The sequence below is a fragment of the Cynocephalus volans genome, chromosome 6 (genome assembly GCF_027409185.1).
Source record: "Cynocephalus volans isolate mCynVol1 chromosome 6, mCynVol1.pri, whole genome shotgun sequence".
Lineage (NCBI taxonomy): Eukaryota > Metazoa > Chordata > Mammalia > Dermoptera > Cynocephalidae > Cynocephalus > Cynocephalus volans.
Window position 1 is genome coordinate 98,547,962 of NC_084465.1, and position 12,411 is coordinate 98,560,372.

General features: G+C 41.3%; 1 protein-coding gene across 1 annotated transcript; it reads right to left on the reverse strand.

Annotated features, from left to right (window-relative positions):
- Nucleotides 1–7,887: 7,887 nt before the first annotated feature.
- ZNF597 (zinc finger protein 597) lies at nucleotides 7,888–12,373 on the reverse strand. Its single transcript, XM_063101269.1, has 3 exons — nucleotides 12,341–12,373; nucleotides 11,253–11,379; nucleotides 7,888–9,255 (listed from the first exon to the last, which is right to left on the reverse strand). Exons 1-3 carry the CDS (start codon nucleotides 12,371–12,373, stop codon nucleotides 8,141–8,143), a joined length of 1,275 nt encoding a protein of 424 aa, XP_062957339.1. The 3' UTR covers nucleotides 7,888–8,140.
- Nucleotides 12,374–12,411: the final 38 nt, after the last annotated feature.

Below are 12,411 nucleotides of genomic sequence, written 5' to 3' on the forward strand. Positions count from 1 at the left end.
CTAATGAAAGGCCCAACCCACAGGCAGCAGCTGGGAAAGTTGGGATGTTAGGTGTACAGTCAAACCCCTTCCAGGGAGAAACTAAGAGCTGGGTGTTTCTGCCTGCTTGCTTTGCACTGAGCTGGGGAAAATAGCTGCTAGAAGTGCTCATGCACCCATTTAAAATCACCTCTTTTGTTCTCTGTGGTCCAGAGAACATGTGAATGTAGAGTCCTGTCAATTCCCAGAACCAGACGAATTATGAGCCAGTCCTTTGGGTGGAAGCTGTGAAAGTTGGGGTGCCTGATGTGTGGACAAACTCCTCCCAGAGAGAAGCTGGAGGCCTGGCTTTATTTCTGGATGGAGAGGTGGTGGGAGAAGGCCAGTGAAGTGTTCACATGCCTGTTCAGGATCCATGAGTTCTATTGTTTGCCTGCCCTGTTGGTTCCCAGATGCAAGCTAGTTAGAAGCCCTATCCCCAGGTAGCAGCCGGGAAAGTGTGTTGACAGATCCCTTTAATGGAGAAACTGGGAACTGGACACTTTTGCCTGCTTGCAAAAATGGACCCTGGGGATAGCCATGGGAGTGGTCACGCATGTGTTTAAAACAACCTTTTTATTTCTAGTCTCAGGAGACTCACAAAGTTGAACTCTGTTCACTCCCAGTAAAGATGACTTAGAAGCCAAACCCTTAAGTGGGAACTATAAAAGTTGGAGAGCTATATGTGTGGCCCACACCCTTCACTCCTCAGGAAGCTAGGATTTGGGGATTTTCTCCCAATTGTAAGATGTTGTACCTAGGTTTGGGTTTGTGGTGTGTGTGTGTCTTGGCTTTTCCTTTCCCATTTTCCAGTTGTTGTTTTTGGTTTTTGGTTTCCTTTGCCATTTTGATGTGGACATTTTCTCAGTTGCCCAGTGTGTAGGAGTCTCTCAACTAGTTTCTGATTTCTCTCAGAGAGAATTGATCCATATGTAGATGTTTTACTTGGTGCATCCATGGAAGGAGGGAAAGTCAGGAGCTTACTATTATGCCATCCTGCTGATGTCCAATCAGTCAAATGAAACTTATAACAGATATGTAGACCTGGTGGCCAAGTACCTTTTGTTTCATGGTATTCAAGGTATCAGCAGTTTCCCCTCTTGGAATTTCCTGAGCAGTCTATCCTTCAGGTGTAACATCATTCTGCTCACCCTGGGTGTTTGTTCCTCTTTCACTGAGATCTTCTAGGATGGGAACAGCACAGGCAATGATATCATCAGGCTGGCTAACTTCTAAACCCACTGTTTTCTTGCATGCAGTGATATGAGTTACTTTAATCACTACTACTTTGCTTCTAGAAGGCTCAGGGCACTCATGTAGACCCAAACTGCTCAAATCTCCTCTACTATACTAGCTCAACACAATTCTATTTGAAACACAAACATCACTCTTACTTCCTTTCTTTCAAACATGGATATAGCAATTGTGCATCTTTGCTAATTTATTCCATTCAGTTCTATAGGGCATCACTACATTTTTATCCTTGGGAACTTAAAGTTTTTTTCTCAACTCCTTACAGTTTCTCTGGGTCTGTTCTGTTACACCTCCTGCATATTTGTAACTGACATCACCAGTGACTATTCCCTTTTTCCTCTGTAAGTCTTTCAGCTGCAACAAGCAGTATAAAAGTGACATAGCCATATAAGTTTCTTTTGTTCACTGCATAATTTTAAGCACTACATCTACCTGGTCCCTGTCCTCATACAGACAATTAAATCATTAATTACAAGCATGGTAATTGCTATAAGGGGGGTAAAACAAAAGACGTAGGGATGGAGGGGAATGTCCTAGGTAAAATAAAAAGTATGTGCACAGTTCTCAAGGAAGTAAGGAGTGTGGTATATATGATGAACTGAAAGTGCAATTTTAGAAGGAGAGAAAGAGAAGAAAGAAGAGAACAGCTGGAGTTGAAGCTAACAGGAAAGTGATGGGTTGGAAGGAAATACTGAAAATTTTAGATGTTATCCTAAGGACAATGGGAAGCCAGTGGAAGATGTTAAGTTCGATGGTGACATGATCAGATCTGTGAGCTGTGATGGCAGAGAACAAGAATGACGTGAGAGAGATCAGCAGGGTATTTTACTCAGTCTGGGTGAGTACTGTTGTATAAGGGTGGGGACAGTGAAGATAGAGAAAAACAGGTTTGGGTTACATTTTTGAAGTAGAATCCACAGGACTGGATGATTGGATGAGAAGATGTCTTAGCCTATACACGGGGTAGCCTTACCATACACGGGGTAGCTTATAAACAACAGAAATTTATTTCTCAAAGTTCTAAAGGCTGGGAAGACCAAGATCAAGGAACTGGTAGATTCAGCATCTGCTGAGGGATGCTTCATGGATGCCAATTTCTTGCTAGGTCCTCTAATGATGGAAAGTGCTAGCTAGCTCTCAAAATTCTCCTTTTTGATTTTTGGTGACTTGCCGGTTCAGGGATCGAACCCTGGACCTTGGTGTTATCAGCACCACCCTCTAATTGAGGGGAGAGGGGAGAAGGGAGCCCATCTGCAGTCTCTTTTAAAAGAGCACTAATCCCAGTCATTAGGGTGTTACCTTCATGACCTAATCACCGCCTAAAGGCTCCACCTCCTAATAACATCTCCTTGGTGGTTAGGATTTAGACATATGAATTAGGGTGGGACGCAAACATTCAAACCATAGCAAAAGGGGAGAATAAAGGAATGTCTGCTGATAGCATGAACAATTGTGTGGAGGCAACACCACACGGGAGGCAAACAGATGAGGGGCTGAAAGCATAAGTCCAATTCTGGACATGCGTTTTGATGTCTAAGAGACATCTAAAGCACAAGCTCTGGTAGGGACTTGAATATAGAAATATGGGGTGTGGGGGAGAGAAAAAATCTGTGTGAGACGTAAAGTCAGGTCTTTGTAGCCATGGAGGTGGGAAAACTCACTTGGGGAGACCATTTACCCAAGGTGAACTGAGGATACACTCCAGCTAACCAGAAGCACGTTAGAATTTGGCTGCAGAGCAACCCCAAAAGCCTAAAGGGAGACTGGTGCTGTTTAGAGAGAGAAGATACTCTAACTAGAATGAGTGAAAAGCACAAAGCACCCCTTTCAGCAAGCCAGAGACACACATGCAGAACGCGCCGTAGCTTCACACTGACAATAATGGGGACAGAAGGTGGCATGGGGCTCCCCTGTCCCAGCGCGGTCAGTGCCTAGAATCACTGGATGGAGATTCGGGTCTGTCCTGGACAGTCATACCCACGCTGTCCTCCTGCTGGTGTGAAGCCAGAGTTCTGAAGAGCCCCTTGGCAAATGCTCACACCCGCTGCCGGGTTTAAGAGGAGACTGCCTAGCAATCTACGATGGACTGGGGACGAGACACCTGGCCAAACTCTGCCACGGGATCCCCACTGCTCGCCCCCCACCCCCAGCAGTGCGCAGGCGCTATCGAAGCGGGCACCGGAAGCGATCGTACAGCTTCCGGTTCTCATTGGTATTTCCGCTGGCCTGTGAGGCTGGTGGCTAACGCGGAGACCAAAATCTTCCCGAGGCCCCGTGAAGCCTTCTGGGAGTCCTACTCCCTAGGTCCCCTAGCCCTAACTCCCAGCTTTTAAGTGGCAACACACGCCGGGCAGTCGCTGCCCTGTGGAGCCGCGGGTACCTGGCCCTGTACTCCTGCTGTGCAGCGAAGACTGGGAGAACAACCTCTAGTGCTGCGTCTCGGAATGATGCTGGAATTTTCCGCTGAGTTCCGGGGAGCAAGCGATTTTACTTCCTTTATTAAGCGGCACGAAGTTATTTATTCACCCTCTCCAAACCACAATCCCTCCAGTCTTCAGAATTCACCATCTGAAATCACTGAAGTATAAAAAAAAGTTTACCTCCTTGCCATCATAAAATTGTATTTATTAGATGCCAAATTGCACGTCAGATAGACGATCACCGCCTTTTGAGAGCTTGCAATCTAGAGTTAAGACTGATGAGAATGCACCAAAAACAGTAATATTAAAACATTAAACAAATAAACAGTAGAAGTGCAATACAACAAACATACTTCTGAGGTATTCAAAGGAACTAGAGATTACAGCATATTCTTAGGTTTATATAAATGAATACTTATGTCACATCCCCCTCCTCCCTAGCCTGTTCATGCAAGGAGGGATGTCAACTTAAAAATAAAAGACAAAACACCTGTAGTCAGATGGGCCTTGGAAAGATGGGTGATGGTCACTTTTATATCAGATAAATAGCTCTCCTAATCTACAAAACTAAAGCAGATGAATATACACATTTCTAACAAAGATCATTTAGTTACTTTTTTAACACAGTCAAAGCAAAAACACTTTCTTACTGAGATCCCACAAGGATAACAAATTTAACATTCAAAACAGTCTTTATTCAGATAAACTATAACCTGCTGTTTCCCTTTGTACACATATGCAGTAAATTGCAGATTATTTTGAGCAAAATCTGCAGTTTCAGATTGTATGACATCTTATGCTGTGACATCTTATGCTGTAGTCACCAGACCACTGTCACTTAATTATATCGAATCTCAGGAGTCAGAATCAAAATAACTCTTACTGTGAAATGTCCTTTGTTTTTAGTTTAAACTCCTTGAATTACTGGGTTAGTCACTTTCTGTGTTAAATGGGGAGATGTGAATAGACTATTACCTGTATCAACAGAGCTCTAAACAAAACTATTTTGAGTATAACTCCTTCAAGAACAACTAAATTCTACAATTTCTTAAATTACAAAATGTAAACTTTTGACATCTGAATTCTATTGGAAAGATGCTGTTTTCATCAATGATGACTGTTTAACAGAACCTGACATTCCAGCAATCATGTTAAGGAACTCTCGAGTACAGATTTCATCACCGCACCAAAAACAAAAACTAAGGAGTTTGTTCAAGAGTCCATATCTTCAGCACTAAGTTTTCACTCTGCATAGTGTGTCAGTGTCCACACTGCAAAATGTAGTTAACCAACCATTCATAGCAACAAACTCTTGCATTTAGTTTTTCATCCCTATATTAACTTTTATCCAGTATTTAAGAGCACCTAACATAGTAGGCTAATGATATCTCTGAGTTCATGACAATCTTATGGAATCTGTCTCCATAAGTTGGCATTGTAAATAGAAGGGTGAAAAAGCCATCATCATAGAAACAGCCTGAATCTCACCGGCAAACACACATCTTCCTTCAACTCCCTGGGGACAGACCAGCTAGAATTACATCCAGCAAATGTTTTAGGTACATGTGCACAATAAGGCAACAACTGAAAATATGCCTATTTCACAGTAACTAACACTCAAGTTTTGTCTTTTTTTTTTTTTTTTTTTTTGTGACCGGCCACACGTCACCGCACTGGCCATCCTTATATAGGATCCGAACCCGCGGCGGGAGCACTGCTGTGCTCCCAGCGCCGCACTCTCCCGAGTGCGCCACGGGGTCGGCCCTCAAGTTTTGTCTTTTTTTCTCATTTTGTTCTGTATACCAATCATTAACAATATTACACCAAAAAGCCATTTTAATTATACCCATGTATATGTTAATGTTTCTGTAAAAGTGCTATTTTTCTAATCTTTTATGGAGCTTGGGAATTATCTTCCAGAATCTGGAAATAAAGAAAACTGCAAAAACTGAGAGGTTAATTGTGAAGGAAGCCTCATTTGGAAAGGCGAATTTCCATATTGAGGTGCAGAACAGAACTTAGAGCATAAATTCTCACCTTCTCCTATACTTTCTTAGGAGCAAAGGAAAGGATGACAGCTTCCATTTATTATAACAGCCCCATTCTGTTCAAGTACCTTCTAAGATTCCTCTCTGTTTCTCCAGAAACTGTTAGTAGGAGCCTCTTTCCCACTTTCATTCCCCACCCTGCAACTCTTCAGTCTTCAACTGAAATATTAGAACCCCTTACCTGTGCTAATGAGGCACGATGCCAGTTTCTCACACTGTGGGCAAAAGCAGAGCAGGGAGGTGGTGCTCTTGTTGATATTTAACAAAGATCATTATATCCCAGAGATGGCTAATCAAAAATTTAATCGGAGACCATCTTTCTACACAATTCGAAGCACCTAGACAAAAGACCTGTTGAAGAGTACAGAAGGCCTTGTTTTTAAATTTAAGATGCTGAAATTTAAAACACTTTACTGGCATCCATTATCCTAAGAGGAGAGACATCAGAAACAAAGGGCCAAGTCTGACCTTGACACACAGAGCACATGGTCTCACCTGTGAATCTGCAAACAAAATACAAGAATGACAAAAAGAAAAAAAAAAGAGTAGGCAAGCTGGGTTAGGGCTGTTAGTTTCAGTTTGCTTACTCACCAACAGCTATCTTTCTGCCTATGGTCAGTGTTAAGCACTTAGGTGTGCAGTAGCCAGCATCTTTTGGCATATTCAATTCTCAATCTGCTGTTCTGTAAGACACTTTCCAGGTACTAATCTCCATCCAATTAGTCCTCAAGAGGCCTTTATTTTTGCTCATGAAATTTCCTGGCAGTAATTCCATGTTAGCAAATACTGTACTTTTATACTGTCTATATAAATAGAATAAGACCATTCTTACATCCCAATCAAAATCCCATATAAATATTGTTTTGCTGATAGGTATACAATTTTTCTTTAAAGAGAAATTCTATATAAATGTATATTTACAACATTCTCTTGTTCTTTAACATCAATAAGTTTACTATTTAACAATGTTTTGCTACAATATTTATCTGTAATAGCAATATCTAAAGACCTATATATTATCAACTATTTGGTTAAAATCTAACAATTTTCTATATGTATTTTTCTTTGGAGATGGAAAGGAAATGTTATGGCTAGTTTTTTTTAAGCCAAACCTTCAGGACTGTACTCTGTAGTTTGCCATCTCTGATCTTATAAAGATGGGAGTTTGCACTCGAAGTCCTGGGGAGTCTTCTGTTGCTTTATAATTGTACACGCAAGTCAGGCTTTAGATAAAGTGCAAAGAAAGTGAAGATAAAATGCCAAGAGGCAATTACACAGGGTGGCCTCTGTGAAGACTGTTCTCACGCACCTATCTTGGCCTTCCTGGCTGTCTGCAGTGCTGATGCACGGCGTGAGTGACAACAAATAACGCAGCGTTGCAGAATGCATGGCCTTTGGAGTCACAGAAACCCAAGTTTAAATGCCAGCTTCACCACAATGCGATTTTTTTGAGCTGGGCAAAGTAGCCACTTTACCCTCTGAGGGCTTCAGTTTCCTTACTAGGACACAAGGACAGTCTTCTCTGTCACAGATTTATTATAAAGAATAAATTAGGTAACATACCTAAAGTACCTAGCATGCTCACTAAAAAAAAATCATGATTATTTACAGCAAAACAGGTAATGTGCTTCAGTAGAGATTTGGAGGCAAATCACCTTAGAAAGGAGCGAGTAATTCTCACCCCCTCCTTCTGCCCCTCCCCCAAGTCAAGCCCAGCCTCTAGAAAAGGGTTGTAGTTAGACTGCCAAAACTCATTGCAAACATTTGGGTCATAAATGCCCGTACCTACCCCTGGCATCAAATCTGAAAATGAGAACTCCATGGATACTAATAGCCATCAAGTTATCAACTAGTCCACTCATTTGGGAACTTTTTACAGGGTGATGGGGAAAAGCTTCTGAACTCTAGAAATTCACATGTAAAACAATAATCGTCTCATACAAAAATTACATTCAAATAATTATAGTAAAAAAAAGAAGTATAAAACAGATATATAAGTATTTACTTTCCTAGATACTATCTCTGCAGTACTGGTAAAAAATAAATAAACTCTCCTCCTTCTAAAGCTTACTTAAAAACCACATAAACAAAATTAAAAGAACTCTAGCAAAAGCCTTGGTCTTAATGAAAACTAAAAAAATTTTTAAAGTTCTCTTTCTCTGGCTCATACAAATGGTATTTGAACAGTAACTAAGTTTGAATCCTGGTTTCACTCATTAGCTTTATGACATTGAGTATGCTTCTTCAGCTATAAAATGGAAATAATGCTGCCTAAATCAAGGTTGTAGTGAGAAGATTACATGGAATGTGGATAAAGTGCTTATCACAGCGCGTAAACAGGAACTATTTTCCAACGTATAGATACTGAAAAGCCCAAGCTTTAACAGAAACTTGTTATATTTACACGGTGTTTTTCATATGGGTTCGCTTGTGAGTAATGAGATGCACATTCACCTTGAAACTTTTCCCACACACGGTACATTTAAAAGGTTCCTCTCCTGTGTGGCTCCTCTGGTGGCGTGCAAGTTCTGAGTCTGAAGTAAAACTTCTTGTGCATGTTTTGCATGTATGGGGCTTTTCCTCTGTATGAATGTTCTGATGAGAAACAAGCTCAGAGAAAGAAGGAAAAGTCATATCACAGTCAGAACATTGTAAGGGTTTGAACTTTGCAAACGAGAAAAAATTTTCACAATCATCGCTGCAGCGTTCAGAGTCATCCTCCTGGCCTTTCTCGGAGAGGGCAGGGTGTGAGGGCTGCTTGAAGCTCTTCACACACTGAGTGTGCTGGTACTGAGTGGCTGATTTGTGTGTTTTCTCATGCAAAGCAAGATGTGTTTTCTCACCAAAATATTTACCACCTTTAGCACACTCATAGGCTTTTACGGGAGTATGGCTTTTCTGATGCTGTGCCAATCCTGGAAGCCACATAAAACCTCTCCCACATATGCCACATGTATAGCGTTTCTCCTTTACATGGCTATTCATGTGCCGGGACAGATGTGAGGGCTGGCGGAAGCTGGTACCGCACTCGGCACACTTATAAGGCTTCTCACCAGTATGAATTCTCCTATGTGTCCGCAGGTTGGCTCTATGATTGAAAATCTTCCCACAGTCACCACATTTATATTTTTTCCCTCCCGAATGAATTTTCTGATGCAAAACAAAGTATGAATTATCAGTGAAACTTTGGTCACATTCAGAACATTTGTACACCTTTTTGGCTTCTTCCCAGGGAATTTCAAGAATTTCAGAAAGTGTTCTGATTCCTAAACATTGAGATAGTTCTACTAACGGGGTGTGGTTTTCAATGGTAACTGAAAGGCTTATGAACTTTTTCTTGCAGATGGAAGTTCCACCTGATATTTTCCTTTCAGGGTTTCCAACTTCATCCTCAGAGGATTTTTCTAGGTAATGGTCAAGGGGCGCAGCAATGGAGTACTTTTCTAAGGCAAGCTCTTCAAGTTCCATAGACTCTAGACTTAACTGCTGGTTAATCTCAGTCTTGCCTTCCTCTCCTGTTGGTAAAAACAAAACAAAGAAAAATATAGACAACACCTTCATGTGATACTGGGGAAAGAAATGCTAACGTAGTTACACAGAGGACCAGGAAGCTATAGATGGGTTATCCTATAACCCAGACACTAACAAATATACAAAATCAGGAGCCATCAGGTTCCTGGCTTCCCAGAAGATCCAGTTCCAGGTGAATCTGCAAGGGGAAGGAGCACAGAATAGTTATAATTACGTCAGAGTCCAACAGCATAGGCACTAAGGACAATCTTGATAGACATTGTCTAGAGGTGGAGTTTTCCAGTTAGTCTGATTAGATCGCATTGTTTAGTCTGTTTGGGTCTCATCACTGTTAGCTTTTCATCACTTAAGCTATCTCAAGTGACAGGTGAGCAATCCTAATTGGAATAAAGATTGAGATTCATATTTATCAAGAAAAGGTCAAGTGAATCTTTATCTACCTCAACAGAGAAACACACAAGTTACCAGAAATAGTTTTATCATCACCAGGAGAGGTCCCAAAAATTTCTTTACTCCTCACTGAGGAAAGATCAAGGTAGAGCTTCTGTGTGTACAGCAGGCAAATAATAGCCAGTGTTAATGCAAGACTGGCTGACAAAACTTGGGCCTGCCAAAAGCATTCCTTTTTAATATTTTTACAAATATTCTTCACTTATAAAGCCAATATACCAATACAAAAAGGGCTTTTCCTTTCAAAGAAACAAAGTCCTATAATTGTCCCAACTCACTGACTGGAAAAGGTTTCTGGGCCGCAGTATAGTACATGGAAATCCACATAGTACCCAGTGGTTTTGCTGATTTGAGGAGAATGAGTTCAGGGATCAGGGAAGCCAAGACGGCTAAAATTTGAGAGCAAAGTAACACAGAAAAATCAACTGCCCAGAAAGAGCTCATGGGTCCCCTTAAGACTTTGGCTGACTACCAGTGCATTGGGAAACTACCCAAGGACATGGGAAGAACCACCAAAAAGAAATATACAGAACAATACCCAGAGTTCACACAATAGTTCATGTTCTTACCACCCAAAGTGGAAGTGTTTACAAAAACACTGCTTTAGCAGTAAGCCAAATCATCCCTAATAACTGATCAGAACCCTAAGAAAGCAAAAAAGTAAACCTTGAAAGGACTGAACTGATCCCAAGTAACTTAACTGCATCCCACGACAAAGTCCAAAAACATTTTTTTAAATGAAACGAAATCCATCATCCAACATCATAAAACTCACAATGTCCAACATCCAATCAAAAATTACCAGACATGTAAAGAAGCAGGGAAATATGACCCATAACTAGGAGAAAAAAATCAATCAATAGAAACACAGAAATGACAGAAATGATAAAACTAGCATAAAAATGTTAAAATACACTGATTTGATCATCACTACTGTAAAGAAATGCTAATAGTCAACTCTGCACCCCATAATGTACAATCAAAAATAAAGAAATAAATGTTAAAATACCTATTATGAAAATCCTCCATATGTTCAAGAAAACAGAGGAAAACATGAACATGAGGAACAGAGAAGCAGAAAATATGAGTCATGGAATAGGTTAGATACTCAACCCTACCCAGAGATAAAATCTACTCAGGCATAGGAATACCTCTACATACAGTTCCCCTTAAGTGAGAAAGGCATAACATCCACATAAAAGTAAATTGATTTCTCATATTAGCAAATGATAATAATCTGTATTAATGGGGTTTCCCAAGGAAAACTGTAAATTAACTGTAACAAATATTTGGGAAGATTACCAGGTTTGCCACTGCTTATGTGAAACCACTGTCACTGTACTATACTGGATTTTTATCTTGTAGAAATAATCTCATACTATCAAACTTGTTCTCTCATGCAACTTATCATATCCACATCAATTGCCCAGGGACAGTTCCCATTCCACTATACCAACATGTGGACAAGGCATAAAATTTTCATCCTTAAGCTGACAAAAGTTCCAAAATGCAGGAAAGACAATTGCCTTACCCATCAAGGGCACATCCTCAAAACACTCCTGTGTTCCATCTCTGCTGAGGGGCCTCTGGGCAGGGTCCAGACTCACACATTCCTCTTGAGAAAAATACACAGCCAGATCCTCAAACAGCATTGGTCCCTGAAACAACATGAGAGCCCATCTCAGTACAAGAGGCTGGAAAGTCAGCCTCTCACTCAATCTAGGAAGGCTGGGAAGAGCTAAAAACAGCAGATGCAAGGGAAAAAAGGGCTTTGTGTAAAAGGCTCCCCAGTGTTGGGATAGGGTATAAATGGATTCTAAGGGGTGGAGTAGGGGTTAGGAAGGAGAGAGTAAAACATGGACATAAATTTTTGAGGCAGTGCTATAAAGATAAAGATAGTACACTGTGAAAATGTAGTCTCTCCAGGAAAAGATGAGGGAACATCTCTTGGGGGAGGGAAACCATTAAGTAAGGATGTTCTATGCTCATCTTTAAAACACCAAGGTCATGGGTTCAGATCCCTACACAGGACAGCCACAAAAAAAAAAAAAAAAAAAAAAAAAAGATGCTCTAAGAGAAAGGAGAAGACTAGGCAGCCCAGGAAGAATCATTAACGAGACAGAGGTTCTAGGGTTCTCCCAACATCCTTCCCTTTGCTATTTCCTCTCTTTCTTCCCAAGTTCACTGATTACTAAGCTCTTCCGCAGTTCAACCAGGCCTACTCCTCCTTCCCTACATTTACTGGTCCTGTAAGTCAATGGAACTTTGGTGTGATACAGAATCACCTGGGCATTATTATTATTAAACAGTGGAATGAAGCCTACTGCAAGCTTGAGAAGCATTCCACAAAGACACTTTGAGAAACTCTATTACAGACTCCTCCAGAGGGCTCTGCTCCCAGTTGGTGGTTCTGAAAGGAAGAAGCCGGTAAACCACTTCTTCTATGTGCCTCATCTAGGGACCAAGACGAAGGAAAAGGACTACTGGGCAAAGGGCTACCTGGGGTTCAGGCTCACTCCCATCACGACAGCCATGCCAAACCCTCCTGCAAAGGGCGAGGTCGGCAGAGGCCTGAAAGTAGGTACCGAATCCGGACGGGAAAAATGTACCTTGTCTTACCTGGGACTCGGTTGTCGGGAGCGTGGACTCCATGTAGGGGAGTGTGGGAGGGGATGCTTTCTTCAAGACGC